The following is a 20678-nucleotide window of genomic DNA, read 5'->3' as shown; positions in this document are numbered from 1 at the left end:
TATCAAAAGCAGGTGGAAAGTCTTCCAGTGCAGGCTGTCATCGATGCAAAAAGGGGAACCTATTAATATGTGCCTCAGGACATTTTAAGTCCATATCACTGGTACACATCGTTAGTCATAAATTTAAAAATGGGTCAGCTGTTCAACACCAGTTATAAAATAATTATTCAATGTGTAACCTATACAAACCTTCCACAAAATTTGAACCAAATATGATAGCTTTTATGTCGAGTATATTGATGGAATGTCCGAAAGCATCTTCTCGAATGTTCGTGTTAATTAAAGCAGTGACCACTCCTATTTTTGCTAAACCAAGCCAGGTGCAGATATATTCGGGGCAGTTTTCCATAAAAAGAGCAACTTCATCTCCTTTTTTGTAACCTCGGGACAAAAAGCAGTTTGCAATTTTATTGCTCAGTTCATCCACCTGAAAAAGATAAGAAATTGAAAAATAATCATCTTCCAAAATTGCAGCATTGAAAATAATAATAATAAATAAATAAGAAAATAATAATAAATAAACAAATAAATAAATAAATTGTTTTCTTTCTGTTTACCACAGTGGGATACCTCCAAGTGACGTCGTGTGGGTATTTCGATTCTGATTGGCTGTTGAAAAGTGGCACTTGTTTACGTTAACAACTGTTCTTTTCATTCAATTTCGAGTAAGCCAATGCCGTTAAGCATCAATTCTCTTAAATGATACATTCTATATTCTTTCACAAAGATTTCAATTCTTCCACTACATATTTTTTACTTAACAGAAAAACAGACATGGAGCCATGTAGAATATAAACAAACTAATTATGCATCGAAATTGCGTGGTACACAAAACAAAAATGTATCACGGTTTCAATAAAATACATAGATAATAAATCTAATCTAAGAAAAATACGAAAAAGAACTATATCTCAATAAATTCGATGCGTGATACGGCACTATGTTTAATTAACTTCACGTTAATTAACATTCTGACTTATGTGGAGAAACTTCAACACGCTGTTTTACTTGTAAGCGATCAGCCGGTGCTGAAGTCACATGTGTGGGTATACAAGGTCTTTTTCTCGAAGTGCAAGTATACCTAGTTGCAGAATAAAGCTAATTACAATCTGAACATGCTCGCTTCTATTTTAGATGCTACCTATCTTTGCGTTATGTTGGCAAGATTTGCGCCACAAAGGCAAGCACGCTTTTTATAACTGTTAAATGTTCTTTCGTGTTTAAGCCTACCTTCGAACTACAAACTTGAACATTGAATGCAAATTTGAAGAAATGTATTGATGAAATTTAGAAATGAATCGTGTGTTACTACAACAATTGTTTGATTCAATAAAAAATAATTTTATTGGTTTTTGTTTAATATTATGGTTGTCTAATGGCACTAGTTCTACAAGAAACTACTTCGCTATTTTAAAATTATAAATTATATTTATTTTAACTATACAATATAGTTAAAAAAAGTTAAATAATCAATAGAAGTTCAAAAATATTATTAATACTTTTAAGCTGAATTCATCAGAATCTATTATCTACCAAATTTGCATGCGCATTCCCCCAGAATTGACGCATGCGCACTAGAAATTAGCAGGCCCAATTATTTGAAATCTTACGCACTGTAACGTACGGAAACTAACATAAATTTGTGAAATCTCCTTATTATATGAAAACGTTAACAATTCTTTAATGATAGAATCACTATTAATTCGTCAATAATATTTTAAAGAAAAAACGGGTGTTGTCCGTCTCTAAAAAAACATTGTATTAGAAATTAAATGGATTTCTTAAGATTCAATTTCTAAAAAAGTAAATCGTGATATATATAGGTTAACCGCTTCTCTGATTATCCCGAGTTAACTCGGGTAAGTATATAGTGTAAACATTTATTATCCCGAGTTAACTCGGGTAAGTATATAGTGTAAACATTTATTATCCTGAGTTAACTCGGGTAAGTATATAGTGTAAACATTTATTATCCCGAGTTAACTCGGGTAAGTATATAGTGTAAACATTTATTATCCTGAGTTAACTCGGGTAAGTATATAGTGCAAACATTTATTATCCCGAGTTAACTCGGGTAAGTATATAGTGTAAACATTTATTATCCCGAGTTAACTCGGGTAAGTATATAGTGTAAACATTTATTATCCTGAGTTAACTCGGGTAAGTATATAGTGTAAACATTTATTATCCCGAGTTAACTCGGGTAAGTATATAGTGTAAACATTTATTATCCTGAGTTAACTCGGGTAAGTATATAGTGCAAACATTTATTATCCCGAGTTAACTCGGGTAAGTATATAGTGTAAACATTTATTATCCCGAGTAAACTCGGGTAAGTATATAGTGTAAACATTTATTATTCCGAGTAAACTCGGGCACAGCAGAATTCGTCAATGTGTTTTGTTTTATCACGTTTTTATTCGACTGGAAGCAGAACAAAAAATAATCTGCTGTGATTGGAAATTTGTTTAGGAGTTTTGCTATTTGTGGGACTGCAGATGTGTTTTGTAAAATTGTATATACGATGGATGATGAATTCTACATCGAAGAAAGAATTTATAAAAAATGGCGTTCGCCAGCGAAAGTAATGCAGATGATTTTTCAGATTATGAAAATGCTAATAAATAAATATTCAAAGAAAAATATTTAACTTTTTTTTTCATTGGCCTCAGATAATTTGGGATAGTAAACTGATGGTAAATTAAATATTTTTTACGAATGAAGAAATTAAAATTTCAACTTAGAACTTGTGGATTATGTTTTGTTTTAGTTTCTTACATTTATTAATGAAATAAAAAAATATGTTGTTTTTTTTGCTTTTTTTTCTAAGTACCAATTCCCTTATCAATTTTTAAAAAAAAAATTAGTAAGAGAAGCGGTTAAGTTGATCTGAAGCAGTGATCGGGAGCGTTTTTTTTTTTTTTTTCAAGTGGATCTTTTTTACATTTTTTACGCAAAATTTTTGCTGGAGGGTCACATTACTTCTAATTTACATTAAGCTTTATCTTTAAACACACGAAAATCGTGTAGATGAGATAATCTAAAATACCTCAAATAAAATTTACGAGGCGACCCGCGGCTCAATGGTTACTGACCACAGGTCTAAAGGCTTTACTTATACGAATCGTATTGTACCTAACTTACTCGTTTATAGGTCCATTCTTCATCTTGGTAAATGAAACAAACATCATTTCTGTACTTCTTGCAGGTAATTGAGAAACGATCCACTACAGAATGATTGAGTGCGTGAAGTTTTTTCAAGTGAAACAGAAATCTGAAATAGACATATGCAGTCCTGCAAAAAGAAGCGAAAAATTAAGCATTAAAATCTAAATCTAAAGGAAGAGTCATTACTAGAATAGGAGTCTCAAGGTTGCGAGATTTCTCAACTCCCCACACTGTTCCCCTCTTCGTTACCTTGATTTTGGCAAATTTAGCTTTTTCTTTACTCCAACACGTTTCAGTTAAAAATTGAACTGAAACGTGTATATATTTGTTTGGGGAAAAATAACGATTTGGCAGAACCATGGTAACGGAGAACGGGAAAGAGTGAAGAAATCGCATAACCTTGAGGTGCCTGTTTAATTTACAAAAAGTATAATCACAATGCAAAGATATTCCGTAATGCCCGCTCTAAATATATATTATTAAAGTCCTTGTAAAGTTTTTTGAAAGTGCAAAATTTTGAATCATGAAACATTATTCATTCTTTAATTATTTACTTCTCCTAAAACTTCGAGGAAACTAACTACCACAGAAGCACACAAAATTGTCCCTTAATTGTTAAGACAGAGAATATAAAATATAATATATTAAGTATTTTCACAATCATTGTAAAGAGGACTAAAGTTTTTAATATGTTATGTAACGCTGGGAACTCCTTCCATACGAAAAATCAATCAAAAAAGGGAATAATATTTCGGAAGGTTTTTGTGTACATAAAAAAAAAAAAAAGCATCCCATAATTTCATGAACTATATCATGCTGGTGGTAATGAGATCCGCATGGCTCATCGAACTCTTTTACTTTCAAGACAAGCAGGTTCCCGTCGAGCTGAAGTTAAATGGGCTTCAAGCCGTCACCAGGGATCGAACCCCAGTTCTTCACAATGACAATTCAGTATTTTTAACCACCGAGCCGTCGTGTAAGTACTGCATAAAAATGCGTAAATTTACTTTTATTAATAATATTAAAGTTAATTGTAAATATGCGATGGCTAGACATACACGTGGAATTTTGTAAGCAGCGCCGTCAATTTAGAATTTTAGTAGTCTTCGAGAAAAAAATGAAGCAAAAAAACTACAACATTAGGATACTGTGGATCACTGATTATGAGACGCGATTCCCAGTTGAACACCAAAGCTAAGCATCACTGGCAGCGCTCAATAAGTGGGTGGGTGACGACTTTTATCAGACTGAGAAGGAACTGCGCGGTATCGATCCTCATTATACTGTTCTACTATAAAATGCTCAACTTCGTGTGCAGGTAGGCAGCATGGTAAAGCAGAGGAGCCGTCTTCTCTACAGAGTATTGAAATTGTGATGTCATGCCTTCGGTTCAACTTCAGGGATCGTCACCAATAGCTTATTGTTCAACTCAAGTGTGATGGAAGTAAACTACTACTATTACTGGTAGTCGCAAATCAGTGGGTAAGAATAGAGCGTTTGCCTCCCAATGACGCTGCAACAGGTTCGAATCCCAGTAATGGCTGGCCGCTATGATTTCTGCTTCCTTTCTGCGTCAACTACAGTGATAATATAAAATATCCTCACTGGTAGGCGAATCAAAACTTGGAATCTTTTTGTCTTGCCGTCGGCAAACCGTGGGGGGCTTTCCACTCTATGTAACGCAACTGCAAGTTAGCTCCATCAAAAAGTCATCAACGAAAGCTATTTCGACCTAATACTTGCTGCTAGAGCTACCTTGTCTTCTACATTGGGTTCAAGATTACTGTAGTGAACATACATAGTCAGAAACCTAAAAATCGTTCATCTGTTCAAGCATGGTTAAATAAAATGTCTAAGCAAGATAGAAACGGAAACATTTCCAACATCTGACAAATTAGAAGGAGAGAGAACATGTTAAAAAAATATCAAACGCTGCTTGATCATCGCACGCAATATCGAAAGACAATCAAACTGATTTTGATATTTTTTAATTCAGTTAGGCTCAATAATGATTTCTCAGATTTTAATAAAGTTTTTTTGCTTTTATCTTCCTTCAGTTTTAGTTTGTGATCCATGATCGGCCCTCTTTTTTTTTTCTTGTTTTCGAAAGGAAGCTGGGCGATTTAATGCCGAATAATCACTCAAGGAGTTAATTATCAGTGAAAAGAAAATGTGTTATAATTTCTTGATTTAAAAATTTGCTATAAAAATTAAATGATAATTTCCATTCATCAAACCCACTCGATATGTGCTAATTATGTGTAATAATTTTAATGAATTGGTTTTCGTGTAAGTTCATTATATTATATGAAGGTATGAATTTACCACATGTGATTAGATTACCTTAATTAGATCAACCCTAACATTTAAAAGTAGGAATGCGAATGATGGAGAATATTACCACCTATCGCTTATTCTTTAGTTTACATATGAATGCATGTTTTTTTTATTTCAGATAACAAACGCACACGCAAATAAAGAAAACAAGATATAAAAGAAGTAGAGCATTAAACTATTTATCTAATCAATAAAAGTTTTCATCACGCCACGTTGCAAAGACTGGAAAGATTATCTGTATTTACTTAGAAATATGCAAACAATCAAAAGAAAACAATCCTCAGTATAAGATTCAAATGGAACGTGTGCTTTTGAAGGTTGATAAATTTAAATTAAAATAATATATATATATATATATATATATATATATATATATATATATATATATAATTATCTCAAAAAATGTGATGATGTGGCTTCAGTAGCTTGGGAAATTGATCAGTCCCACGCTACTGAGACCTATTAACATTTAAATATATTGTCCAGAAAGATATAAAAACCCTCTTTCCATGGTCAAACGTGCTATTCTCTACCTATCCACCCAGCATGTAAAGTTGTCATTCTGGGGCTCTGGCCCTTACTTTAATAAAATTACATTATGATTCCTGCATTTTCCTGTATCTATTTCAAGGAGCACCGGCCACACTACGAACTTACAATGTTTATGCTTTCAAAGCGAAACAGATATATATTATTGCTCATTATTAAGGCCCGGATTTTGATAACATTTGCATTTTTTTGTATTTTTTGCATTTTTGGACATTTTTTGCCCTTTAGAGCATTTGTTGAGATTTATAAGGCATTTTCTTTAAATTTTGGGGCGCATTTTGCATTTTAAAGTATTTTTTAAATTTTTTGTTAATTTTTTTCTATTTTTTATTACTTTTTATAATTTTTTACTATTACACTGGCTTCCAAACAATGAAGAAAATCTCTAGGATATTAAAAGGTGAAGCAACATCTTTTCAAATTGAAGAAGAATTGTCAGTAAGTGTGACCGTCCTTTTCAAGTACGTACCAATAACATCAGTAGACGTTGAAAGAAGCTTCTCCTGGTATAAAAATTTGCTTTCAGACAAGAGACGCTCGTTTACACTTCAAAATATTAAAAAAAATTTAATAATCCACTGTAAATTTGATATTTAGTAATATTATGATGTGGAAGTTGTTATATTCATTTAAGTTTCTATACAAAATGAAAATGTTTTGGAGTCAATATATTTTCCTTTTTTTTGTTATTTTAGGATATAAAACATATTTTTCAAACTTTAATGAACGTAGCACAAGTATTGCATTGCTTTATATTTTTTGAAACGACTCGTAATAATTTTAAAGAGTAAAACATTGTTTTAGTTTAATATTTTTACTTCGATTTAAATCATGTCATAAGGCATTTTTAGCGCAATTTTCGCATTTTAAGGGCATTTTTTGTACTTTTAAGGATATTTTTTGCAGTTTGTAAGGGCATTTTTTGCACTTTTTAAGGGTATTAATTGAGATTTTTTAGGTCATCAAAATCCGGGCTCTACTCATTATATAATAATTAGATCAAATCATGAGACGCACTGTAGTTCTTTAATAATGACATGTTTTGCACGAGTTTATAGGCAATACTTCTATAGTTAAAGCATACATGTAATGAGTTTTTATTCGGGAGATTTTTTATGTACTTATATACTTCCTATTTGTATTTATGTTCAACGTATTGCGTTACAATGTTAACCAATGGATGCAATGTTAACCAATGCAAACCGGTCTCATCCGAGTAAAAACAATACAGCTGTATAGTATCTCACCTGATATTTATAATTTTATATACCATAACTTTTGTTCTAATTATGAGATTTTCCCTTACAAAAAGCCTTTCTTGTAGGATCAGGGATCGAAAAGTTAGCCACAAATATGCTAATGAATTAATGTTAACTAGGAAGCTCCGCCCCCTGCTCGCTAACGCTCGCCAACCCCCGAGAATTGCTACGCGATCCTATGTGGTTCACGCCGTGAACCATGGCTCGCTGCGCTCGCTCGCCAATGAACACAATGTTCTAGCACAAAGACATAATATAATATCATCAAAGACATAGTATTTTATCATCAAAGACATAGTATTGTACTTATGTAGAAGAATTCGGGAAAAATATACTTGAGGGTGCCCCTTGGCGAAATTGGCGACTTATGTTTGGCGCCATACTTGTTTGCCCGGAACGCCGTGTTAACCCACAAACAGGACATTTATATCTATTACTAATTAAACCTTCATTCATACACCAGTCAATCACTGTTTTTTTCTTCATTGTTATTAAAATCGTACAGAAACTTAAGATTTATCTTATTGACAGTATTCATTTTTAGTACCAGAAGCAAAAATAACCTTACCAGCCGGTATCCAAAGTAGAACTAACGGATCTCTGAAATTACATTTAAAAATTCATTTAAAAACAACTCTAAATTCTAAACTAATCAGAATTACGATTAAAATATAAACCAATCAGAATCACGATTGGTTTTCAACATCGCCCAGCTTGGCGATCAATCGCGATCACAACTTGGCGGGGGCACCCTCAAGTATAGTCTACCCAAGAATTCTACCAATGTTCTTATTGGCTTTTAAAAAAGTATATTAGCTATTTAGATTGTACATGGTGAAAAAATCAAAACATTAGCTAAATAAGAAACATATTAGCAAAATAAATTATCAAATATTGCTTCACTAATATTCTGCATTTTAAAGCGTGAAAATTCAATGCATAAATAAACGCGAAATATAAAAAAATTCAATGCAATCAATACAAACACTTAAACGTTTTTTAGACGTTAAGGTAGCTCCCAGTAGAAAAATATCAATTCAACAGCGGCCTTTTAAAGCATTCTCACTTCAATTAATTAATTAATTCCTAATTGAGTTTAAATTAAATAGTGTCATGTTTTTAGTGCATGAATCTGAATTGAACAACCTGATAATGCTCACTTTGGTTATTGTTATCTGGTTGCTCACTACGTGCTCTTGCGCGCCGAATCCAATCAATTAAAAATGAAAACTGTTGCCAGCGCGAGAAAAGAAATATCATCGGTTTTATTGATACATACATACATGCATACGTACGTATTAGCGTTTTATATAATAAGAAGATTATCATTAAATTATACGGAATCAGATACAAAAACAATCTTCTGACAACGGATTTGAGTTTTTGATCTCATAATATGGAAAGTGAACTCGTATCGTACAGTCGCATAGTGAGCAAAAAAAGCTTAATAAACTTAAGTAATAGTGAGTATAAAAAATATATTGACTTTAGTTCTAATGATCGTATTTGCATTTACGAAAAGTCATTCTTTATGGAAAGCTTAACCTCAAACATGTTAATTAATAGGTGTTAACAATAAATTAAGCTACAGGATCAGACACAAAAAAACGTACTTTCTCTGAATGAACGAATTTGAGTTTTTGGACAACAAAATATGGCTAGAAGCCAATCTGCAATTCGAACGATTTAGTTAGTCGAAAGTTTCAGCCCTTTAATGTTAATTTCATTCTTTTACAATTTTAGCCATGTCTCTAAAACTAATTGCGGAATTCGAAAAAATGCTTTAACTCACTTGTGAAACTAGTTTACCCGACGATAATTTCTAAGAAAAAAAAATTAATTATTTTTCATTATTTTATTTAATGATAATCACATTTTTTATAAGTAAGACATACTAAGTTTTACATAATTTTAAACTACATAAATTTAAATGGCAAAATACAAAATTTGAACGAAACTGGTTGAATAATTAAACTGGTTCAACTTAAGTAATAAAAAACACAAAGTAGGAAATTTCCGGAATTTTATGACTCAGAGATTTGTTTTCTACAACTTTCGTGTTTTATCATTGAAATGTCCGTAGTTTAAAATGGTGAAAATTTTTATGTCTTACAATTTAAATCTTATTAAACTATTTGTTATATATAATAAAATTTATAATTTTTTTGTTTAGCATTTTAGGTTTTTGGGATTAGTTTTTTTGTTTTTGTTTAATTGAAACTTAAGTCATAAGAATCCAAATATTTTGCAACAAAATATCAGGGAAGGGGACGGAGTACATTGTTTTGAATTTCAGACTCTTCCTATAGTTCGGATAATGTCGGTGTCACACTTATAACTGTTGATCATTTTAGCTATTGATCCTTTACACAATTTCATACGATTAAAAAAAATCTGCTCGTAATGTATAAACGATTGCTTGCATTTCCAATATCATCCAACGACTTTTAATGTTACGAAAACCCACTACGACAGCATTGAGAAAAAGCAGGAACTACAACTTTTCCAGAATAAATTATTTTATGATGATTATTAAATGTTCTATTCATTTAAAAATAGATGCATTTTTTAAAGTTTAGTCTATAAATAACTCAGTTTTAAGTGATAAAAATACGCCAAATAGCAGAAATGGATATGTCTGTGTACAACCATTTCTGCTATTCGGAACTACTCGAGAGCAGACACATTTTTATTTTTGTCCTGAATAAAATAATCATCAAATCGGTGACTTACTGCTTTCATTTTACCATAAGAGAATTTTTAAAAATTTTTGTTACCAGGAACCTCCGTTGACCAATTAAATGCTTTTAATTTAAAAAAAAAATATTTTGTTTATAAAAAAATTTAATTATTATAATTATCATGTAAAAACATTTCTTTAATTTGATAAACGTTTGGAAATGAATGATTATCTGGATTCGAAAAATAATGTATTCGAAAGAAATAAACTTACAACTTAAACTCACACGTCCGAAAAGTCACCGATGTAGGGTAGAATCTTTTGACCATGCCGACCCCCAAATACCTCAAGGTTATATCGAGTTAGCAAGTCTTATATACTAGTGAATTGATGTTTAATAATCGTAGTAGTTGTTGCGCCACTACCTAACCGTTGTAATCATAATAATGTCTTTGGTGGAAGGTAATCGCCACCCTTTTCAGCATTCAGAATTTTTATAGTGTAGTTTTTCTGGTTTTTATATACTAGGGGAATTGATGTTTATAATTGTAATAGTAGTTACGCCACAATGGATATGATACTGGCCGGAATAACCTGGTTGGTAGGGCACAGGGCCCATGTCCAAGAGGTCATAGGTACAATCCACGCAGGCCGAAGTTGTAAATGGTAACTGATGCACGTTAAATCTGTCGAGTCACAAAGACCTCCATGTTCCCATAACAAATCATATCTCTGGGGGTACTGTTCCAGGAGTTTCCATATCTTCTGGATTGGGTTCAAAATGACAAGGCTACGGAGTTGAACATTAGTTGTCGTAAACCCAAAATTGGTTCCACTGTTCAAAGACGGTTATAAAAAATAATAAAATGGCCGTGATACAGAATTTGCGATGAAAAGTTTCTCCCGCAGAATGGCTTCCTCTTAAATATTAATTAATGACTCATGTAAAGTTCACATTTTTTTTTCACTTTATCCTTGACTAGAAAATATATTCTAAAAATATATATTGGCGGTTTTTATAGATATAATGGACCGGCTTTCTTATCGAAAACGCTGTTTTGTTATTTACATATCAAAAACACCTGATGACGTAATTTTAAATATACCAATCAAAATTTCTGGAAAGTAATGAATGCGACTGTGCGCAAATCGGCTGTTTGAGTGATGTGTTTAGCCCTCGCGGCAAAAAGGCGATCCCTTAATGTGTGACAATTAGTTGACTTTACGATGAGTCGATATCTTATTACGTCACGGGAAAAAACTGAATATTAAGAGTTAAAACTTAAATATGGGTACAATACGTTTGTCATAAATATGCCAGTGGGGAAAAACTGATAATACAGTAATGAAAATTTATATAGCAACGCTTAACAATAAGCATATTGATATGCTTATCCATATTAAGAAACTTCAAAATAGATTAAAAAAGCTATTATCTTTTACAAAGAACAATAAAAGTTTGCTATCTTCTCTTGGGATATCTAAAAAAAATATTTTAAGTTGGCGTCAAATTTTATCACTAGTCGGCATAGATATGAAATTTCTTTTATGATTCAAAAACATGTGGTGAACGCTCAACGCATTCAGTGCAATTATATAAACGTGGTGGGTAGGGAAAATTATACAAAACAGAGCAGTGGGGACACAGGAATTCCGCACCCGGCTCGCACTGACTCCAGTGCTGAAGTAAAATATCCTCAATGGTACACGGATCATAAATTAGAGTCCCCTTGCTGTCGGGTTAATAGTGGGAGGTTTTCATGACTTTCCTCTCCATGTAACACAAACGCGGTTAGTTCCGTCAAAAAGTCCTTCATGAAGGCTTAATTTCTCCAAATACTTCATCCAGTAGTTCCCTTGTCTTCTGGGTTGGATTCAAAATCACAAGGCTACGGAGATGAAGACATTAAGTAGTCCTACACCCAAAATTGTGTCGGCTGTTCAACAACGGTTGAATAGAAAAAGAAGTACACAAACGAAATATTTTCATGTCAAATAATGGTAATGATAATTAACTAAGATCTTTTTCTATTACCCTTTTCGAATTTTTTTTTTTATTATTTGAATTTTATTTTTTACTTTTTAAATATAAAAGGGTACTTTTCTATTGGGACCAACAACGTTAACAGCAGCTAATTCAAAATTCTATTGATATTTAAGTTACATTAACGTTAAATATTCGCTTCTTATGAAACAAGCTTTTTTTATTTGAATAAAACTAACAATTTTTTTTATCATGTTTTAAGAAATTTATGTAATAAATTAATGGAAAAAAACAGTCCCCGTTGCATACGTTACATGATCTGTACTATCCTAAATTCTTATTATTCTAAGATCTTATTCTTTTGCTATTAGGTACGGGTGTTTATTAGGTATTGGTCCAATTATGTAGATAATTTGCAGATTAATTAGGGAATTAGAGAAAGAAGACTTGGCACTTCACGAATCATACAAGTTAAACTGCCAGATAATCTGTAGGATAACTGAGTTCTACATTTTAAAACGCATTTATGTATTTTAAAATGATTGGAAAAAAAAATAAAATACAGTTAAAATTGATTTATTTAGGAATTTGTTCTTCTAGTGGCATATTTTCCAGAAACATTTTTCTGGTTTTATTATGCATCAATTCGATTGTCAAATTCGAAATAATTTTAATAAGGAAATACATAAAAAACGATATCCTTTAATCAGTGCATAATCTAGACGGCGGTGGCGATCGCCACCTCCGTCGCGACTTTCAAGGTTACGAAATATAATTAAGAGATGTTAGCGAAATGTTTAATTTGTTAAAGCGAGGTAAATCTTCTGTGTTTCTGTTGACTATCGATTTTTTTTCTGTCTCTTTAATGTAAGCAGAATAATTTTTGGGATTTTATTTTCTGCAAAATAACAACTCAGAAATCATCTGACATTTCGATTCAAATCTCTTATTATTCATTTAGGCAGTTTCTCAAAAGGTGGGCGGATTTAAACTTTAATATCTGATAAAAATTAATTTTTTTATAATTAATTCTTAGTAAAAATTTTGTCCAATGACAAACGGAGAGCTGCGATGGCTCAGGAGATAGAGCGTACGCCTCTCAAAGAGTTGAACCGGGTTCGAATCGCAGAGATGGCTGGTCGATTCGAATTCCGCATCCAGCTTGCACTGACCACAGTGCTGACGTGAAATATCCTCAGTGGTAGACGGATCATGGGTTTGAGTCCTTTTGCCGTTAGGCTGACCATCAGAGGTTCTGGTGGTCTTCCCCTCCATGTAACGCAAATGCGGGTTAGTCCTCCACGAAGGCAAATTTGTCTCAATACTTGATCCAGAAGTTCCCTTGTCTTCTGAATTGGGTTCAAAATGACGAAGCTATGGAGTTGAGCATTAGTAATCGTAAACCCAAAAGAAAATGGGTCGGCTGCTCAACGACGGTTATGAAATGACACACGGTGAGTCGTGGTGGCTCAGGGGATAGAGCAAATCTCAGCGATGGCTGGTCGATACGCATTTCGCATCCGGCTTGCACCGACCACAGTGATGACGTAAAAATATCCTCAGTGGTAGACGGATCATGGGCTAGAGGCACCTTGTCGTCAGGCTAACCATGGGAGGCTTTCGTAATTTTCCTCTCCATGTAACGCAATTGCTGGTTACTTCCATCAAAAAGTCCTCCACGAAGGCAAATTTGTCTCAATACTTGATCCAGGAGCTCCCTCGTTTTCTGGATTGGGTTCAATATTACTGGGCTACGGAGTTGAACATTAGTAGTCGGAAACCTAAAATTGGCCTGGTTGTTCAAATACTGTAATAATAATGACACACGGAAAAAAAATCTGGAAAAATTACTGTACTGTTTAGTTATAACATTTCTGGCTTAAAAAATAAATAAATAAATAAACATAATATTGATAATAATAAAAATTTAAAATATACGGTATTAAAACCATTGATTTGGTAACTTTTCCGTTCAAATGGTAACGAATAACACCGAATTTTAGTTTTCGAAATTATAGTTCTTATGAACACAAATTTAGTAAAAATACAGAACTGAAAATCAAATTTAAACCGAATAAATGGTTTTTATTTCATATTCTAAAACAAAATTACCAAACTTTACCATGTCTACAAATTTTATCATACATTACAAAACCATATTTTATTGTTAATTTTACCAAATTCATTACCAGAGTCCTTCTATAAAAATTGCCCAGCTAATTGGCAGAGGCAGAAGCACAGGGAATCTATTATATTTACGGCCCGCGCTAAGGATTTCAAATTATTAGTATGTAAATTAGCCAAATAAAAAATATTCGCGAGTTAGTAAAAAGAGTGAATAAAAAGTCTGCCCCAAATGCATATCTTAAAAAAAAAATTTCTCATAAAAAACTTCCATAGCAGTTTGTTTCAGACTTATAATATTTAGACCCAATTCTAATTCGTTATGCGGAGCATTTACCGAAAATTACTGTAATCGAATAAAAAAAAACCTGATTTGTTTAGAAAAAATAATTTTGACGTACTTTTGAGGTTCGAATTAAACATGTACTTTTCTTTCCTGTGGAAAAAATCGCTCGCCAATAATTTCGCCTAAACACAATTTTATTCGCCTAATTTACAATTTTATCGCATTTGGCGAGGTGGCTTATGCTTAGAGCGAGCTCTGGATATTCTGGTATTTTTTTTCTTTTCCATGCATTGTTTAGTATAGGAATTATCCATTTGTTTCTTTTTTAAACAGAACAATTACTTGATAGTATATTAAGTAAAAATTAGACCCAGTTCCTAACAAGCCTAGAATTAAATGTATCGGGAAAATCTAACACTTGGGAGCAAAAAAAAACAATTTCGGGACATATAAAGCCCTAAGCAAGCAGGCTATGGTAGATCCCGAGAAATTATTAAAACCTTATTCTTATTAATGGCAATTGAAGTATTTAAATAGGTATTAATTTAAACAGATCTGCATCAATTACCGATGAGGAAGGCTGCTTAGAACCCCTTTTTCACTTGTAATATTCATTAATAAAAAATATAAAAAATGCATTTCAAAGTTTGAATTGAGTTTTAATAAATTAACAGAGCATAAGGAAGTAAACTGCACATTTTTTTTTACGTATAAAAGGAGAAGGAAACTAGGATTCTACGTTTACCACACCCCGTAATTTGCTTCTCATTCATCCTTGTTTATTTATTTATTTATTAATTTTTCTAAAACGTAAATATTGTGAACAAAATCACAAAACATTTTGTTTCCAAACAACACTATTACTGTAACTTTAGGTAAGAACATTTTGTCAATGTGTTAATTGTAACGAAATAGACGATTACCTGAATTCGAAAAGTAATCATTGTATATCTGGCAAACGTATAATCTAGTTATTGCTCTCTCTCTCCCTCTTTTCCAATTTTTGATTGACATTTACTCACGCGCGAGTAAATAAAGATCTCGAGAGGGAAACACAAATTTTTGACAGCACTGGATAAATAGTCAATATTTAAAATAAAAACATGTAAAAGCATTTAAATTTACAACATCTTTCGAGAAAAAAAATCGGAACTTTGAAACATAATTTGCGTTGAATTCACAAATAAAAATAGCTCTTACAACTTGTCAAACTTTTACCACGTAGTTGCATTTCAGGTGGCTACAGATGGAATAAACATGGCACTTTTTCCTTACAAGTTTAGCAGTTAATAAATCACGAACTAATTGTTGACTGTTAATTTTTTTTTTCAATTCCGTCGTGTACTCTTCTATATCCTTTCTTAATTTCAAATTTGTAAATCTATTTTAGTTAAAAAGAGCTAAGAAAAGTGAGAAAGAATTCGTGAAAAAAGCATTTAAATTGCAATAATTCTTGAACAAATTGGAATTTCGAAGAAAAAAACTATTAAGTTTATAAATAAATATAGCCCTTTCATCATAGCAAATTTTGACTCTATGGTTGTATTCCTGTGTCCGGCAGAGTATTTTTTACATCACGTTTAATAGTTAATAATTCTCGAACTAATCAGCAAATATTAATTTTTTTTCTATCTTTCTCCATGTACATTTTTCTACTCATTTTAGTAATCTTAAGTTTCCAAGTCTTATAGTTTTTGCGCAGCAAGACAAAATACAACTTTAAATTGAACACCCAAACTGGCGTTGGCTGCCCAATGATTTTTTTAATATATAGAGAAAATTCCACGTTTTTATATATTTTTTTGACTATATTTTAAAATTCTGGACTAAAGTAACTCGTAGAGTCATGGTGGCCAAACACTGGCCTCCTAGTAAGGTTCAACCCAAGTTCAAATCCCAGCGATGACCAGTCGATATGGATTCTGCACCTGGCTCGCATGATAGACGGATCATGGGTTGGCGTCCCCTTGCTGTCTGGCTAATTGTGGGAGGTTTTCCTCACCATGTAACGCAAATGCGGGTTAGTTCCATCAAAAAGTCGTCCACAAAGACTATTTTCCTGATCCAGGAAATCTCTTGTCTTCTGGTTTGGGATAGAAATTACAAAGGTAGGGAGTTGAGCATTGATAGCTGCAAATTCAGAATTGGATCTGTTCAACACAAGTTATAAAATAAAATATAAAATAAAGTAACATTTGCTTATAGCTTCTTTGGAATACTCACTTAACTTAAAGAAATTGAATACAATGGTCTCGCTCCTAATTAGTTGTTGGGGAGTGGCTTTTGTTTACGTTAGGAACTGTTCTTTTCGTTCTGTTTCGAATAAGCCAAGCCCTTCAAGTATCAGATCTCTTCGGTAACACATTTTAAACTCTTTCACGAAGTTTCTTTCACAAAGATTTCAATTCTTTCATTATATATTTCTTACCTCTTATTATTTTTTGAGAGATTGAAAATAATGCCAAAAAAGAAAAGTGTCAACATTAAAATTTAATAGATAAAGATCTAGAATGAATCTATGGGATTTGGCGATCGGCGTGAGCAGGGGGGTGATGCCTCCTAATTATTAAATAAAACATTTAAAATGCGGCTATAATTTTCTGGTCACAATTTAGTTATTATAAGTTGTAATTTATTATAAGTTGTAATTGTATGAGAAATAAATACTGATTAGATATTATAATATAATTTAAGCTTCTAAAATATTAATAAAAGTATTTTATTTATAATAAAGAAAATTTGGGTGGCATCATGATTCAGCGGATCAATATTATGTGTTATTGGAATGATAATTTTGAGACAGTTTGAATATTATCAAGTATTGTTTCAGAAGATAAATAGTAATCATAAAAATAATTCATTTTTCCTGTAATAATCACTATAAATAATTTTAACTTCTAATCCTATCCAAAACGCATCTGAAAAAAAAAAAAAATCCTAGATTGAATTGGCGAACGTCTCATAAAGGTTTCGACCACCTTTTTCTTATCATCTTAAAATTATATTTTCGTTTGAAAATTTCTGACAGCTTTCATAGCGGTAACACGATTATAAAATTGTGAAAATTTAATGAAAATTTAATCATTTTTTAATGTTTATAAATATATTTTACGCAGTGGTCATTACTATGATGATGACAAATTACTTAAGTGAGAATGCTAGAAGAGACAAAAAATGCATTTATTTAGTTGATTATATTTTTATGACGAACCGTGAAGGGTGAGGGGATAGAGCGTTTGCCATCCAATGAGGTGAACCAGGATCGAATCCCAGCGATAGCTAGTCTATACGAATTTTGCATCCGGCTTGCACAGACCACAGCGCTGACGTGATAGTGACTGATAATATCCTAAGTGGTTGACGAATCATGGGTTAGAGTCCCTTTGCCACCAGGCTAACCGTGGGATATTTTCGTGGTTTTCCTCTCCATGTAAAGCGAATGCGGGTTAGTTCCAGCAAAAAGTCTTCCACGAAGGCTAAAATTTCTCCCAATACTTGATAGAAGAGTTCCCTTGTCTTCTAGATTGGGTTCAAAATTGCAAGGCTACGGAGTTGTACATTAGTTGTCGTAAGCCCAAAAAATTGGGTCGTCTGTTCAACGAAAGTTATAAAATAAAATAAAATATATTTATGACGTATTTATATGAATTTAAAAGTTTCTATAGTTGGAATTTCAAATCTGTATAAGAGCGAACAAAAAAGCTAATTCAGTTTCTTGAGAAAATAGAGCGATAGTTTTATCAACTCGAAAACTAAAAGTATTTAATGTTACACTGGACAACTAAAAATTATCAAACCTCAGCATTCTTTTTTCTGCGCATTTCTTATTCTACTTGTGTTGTACTTTTATTTTCTCAGTAGAGGTCAGATAATTTTTTTTTTAAATGTCTATAATCGGATCAAATGTTTTATTAATAATGAGAGAATTAAATTTGTTCTTAAATCATAGCCAACAAAAAATCTTGCTAAACATGTTCTTTTTCGTTCGAATAACAGAACTTCAAATTAACTATTCGTGAGTTCGAATCCAGCAGGGAGAAGAATCCCCATGTATTAAAAGGTGACTGGTGCATGATAAATCTGTCGGGGTCACAAAGTCCTTTAAGTTCTCATAACAAATCAATGCCTCTGGAAACACTAGCGGAGATTGAAATTTATCGGTGATCGATCGTTCTCTGGTTCAGGTCAAAATTACAATCTGTGGATGTAATTTTGACCTGAATGGGCCTTCCCTGTAATACTGTGATATGTGTGTGCTAAAGCAATATTCTGGCTCATAGATGGCGCCACTAAAAAACAAGAAGCGCAGCTTCTGTCTTAAAGACTAGCTTGGTTTCAAGCAGGCTTGCTGATATTGGCAAAAGGCATGAGTAACAACAACAAAAACTGCAATGGTTATAAGGTTGTTTACAATGGTTTACCCAACTGGTGAACAATGGTTTATAATAACGTCAGTGATGCCAGTGTCAACATTCTTAAATTGCCCAAAATTATTAACATACCCTCAAATCTTTACAACCAGTTTTTAAACAAGTGTTCTCAGTAACTAATTTTTAAAGCGAAAAAATACCCGTCTGTCTTGTTTTGTTTGTTCAGTACAAAAAATATCAACTTCTACTAAGTTAGACACCGCAAAGACCAAAGATTGACGGCATATTTATATTCTCACCTATAACTTTTGCAGTTTTTGTTTCACTTATTTGCAGACATGAAACACTCATTATTTATAATTAATATTGTAATGCATAAAAATATTAAATAATTGAGGTGCTATGAGAAAATTTGAAATATCGCAAGAATGCCAGCACGTTCGGAACCCCTTTTCTCTATGCTGAAATGCAGATGGCAACGAGTTTAACAAATTCTATGGAGTTTCCCTTAAAAGTTATGCTCAATGCATCAGCTACAGAACCAGAGCCAGGGGAGTGGAGACAGAGAAAATTGTTCGGAAAACTGTTAAAACATTTTAACTGTAATAGTCAATGCAATGTTAAATACAAAAAATGAATTTATCAGATAATTTTTTTAAAAAGTATATTTGAAATATTTTAAAATTTTTGTTGCAATTATTCTTGCCACAATTAAAATAATAATTTAAGCCAATTAACATTTAGTTATTAACAAAAAATAAACCCTAATGATGCAATAACAGTAAAGCATTCCGCAACAGCTCGTTGTGCGCCCTATGGGATCGTGCCGGGTTAAGGGTCAACGATTTCATGACCAACGGCATGATTGTGGCAATGTGGTCAACTCTGCTTCCAGACAAGCTGGCATACTATCGATCAAAAGGCTTCAAGCTGCCACAGGAGATCGAACCCCTGTCCTTCATGATAACAACTAATAAAGCAATAGGAAAGTTGCGTGTTTAACATATATAAAAATGCACGTTTCTATGAACAGACGATAAAAGAAGCTTTTCCAGATATTTTAGAAAATTTCACATCTGTGTTTTAAGAAAGACTGATTTTGACTGGGGGCTCGTAAAACCTGTATACAGCTTTGGCTACGACTTAGTATATGTCAAACTATATATTTCCGGAATTATTAAAGGGTTGTGGTTGTTACAAATATGTTAATTCTTTCAAATTCAAAACTTATAGAATAATGAATGAAATTTACATTTACTTACCTTATGTCCCTTACAAATGTATTACGTAAAACCTTGAAGCTCGGCAGTTCCGTCGACAGAAAATAAATCAAGCCAAACAATATTGCCAAAGGTAAAAGAACCACAGAACAACATACTAAAATAATTATGGACGCCAGGATGAAATTAAATTAATTACACAAAAACAAATGAAAGAAATAAGTTATGAATGAATGAAGATAAAACTCCGCGTTACTTTTTTGACAGCATCCACTGGCGACGAAATGTTATCTCTTAATTTACAGAGGTTAAGATTGGGCGCCGAGATACGTTTACGTCACATGACTTTTACTATTCAAAGTAAACACTCTGTTTTATCAGTTAAAGAGAATAATAAATGAAGGGGCGTTGTGACGGACAAAGTTTGTTGGCAATGACCCATAAATTCATTTTGTCGGACTTATTAAATAAAGAAGGCTCTGAGAAAGAAAATAAATAAAAGCTGTGTCTACACTACGTATCTGAACATAAGGCGGAAATATTATATGCAGGGTATCTGCGCACCTGGAAAGTCATGAGAAATCATGGAACATAATGAATTTCGATATTGAACAAAATTTGTCATGAAATGCCACCATTTTAACTATTTAAAACAAAAGAAATCATAGAAAGTCATGAATTTAGGCAGCCGAAAACTCTAA

The 20678-nt window shown here is 32.4% G+C and overlaps 1 protein-coding gene across 1 annotated transcript in view; it reads right to left on the bottom strand.

The window, feature by feature from the left end:
* LOC107439700 (long-chain fatty acid transport protein 4) overlaps positions 1-20462 on the bottom strand; it is a 53849-nt gene extending 33387 nt beyond the window's left edge. The window contains exons 1-3 of the mRNA XM_087153839.1: positions 20020-20462; positions 3145-3295; positions 190-427 (exon numbers count right to left, since the gene is read on the bottom strand). Coding sequence (XP_087009965.1) covers positions 190-349 — 160 coding nt within the window. The 5' untranslated portion in view covers positions 350-427; positions 3145-3295; positions 20020-20462. The remainder of the gene's footprint in view (positions 1-189; positions 428-3144; positions 3296-20019) is intronic.
* Positions 20463-20678: the final 216 nt, after the last annotated feature.

The sequence above is a fragment of the Parasteatoda tepidariorum genome, chromosome 10, assembly GCF_982258835.1.
Source record: "Parasteatoda tepidariorum strain Cologne lab strain chromosome 10, Ptep-v5.0, whole genome shotgun sequence".
Classification (NCBI taxonomy): Eukaryota; Metazoa; Arthropoda; class Arachnida; order Araneae; family Theridiidae; genus Parasteatoda; species Parasteatoda tepidariorum.
The sequence above is the reverse complement of the archived record's forward strand: the minus strand, read 5'-3'. Positions and strand labels throughout refer to the sequence as shown.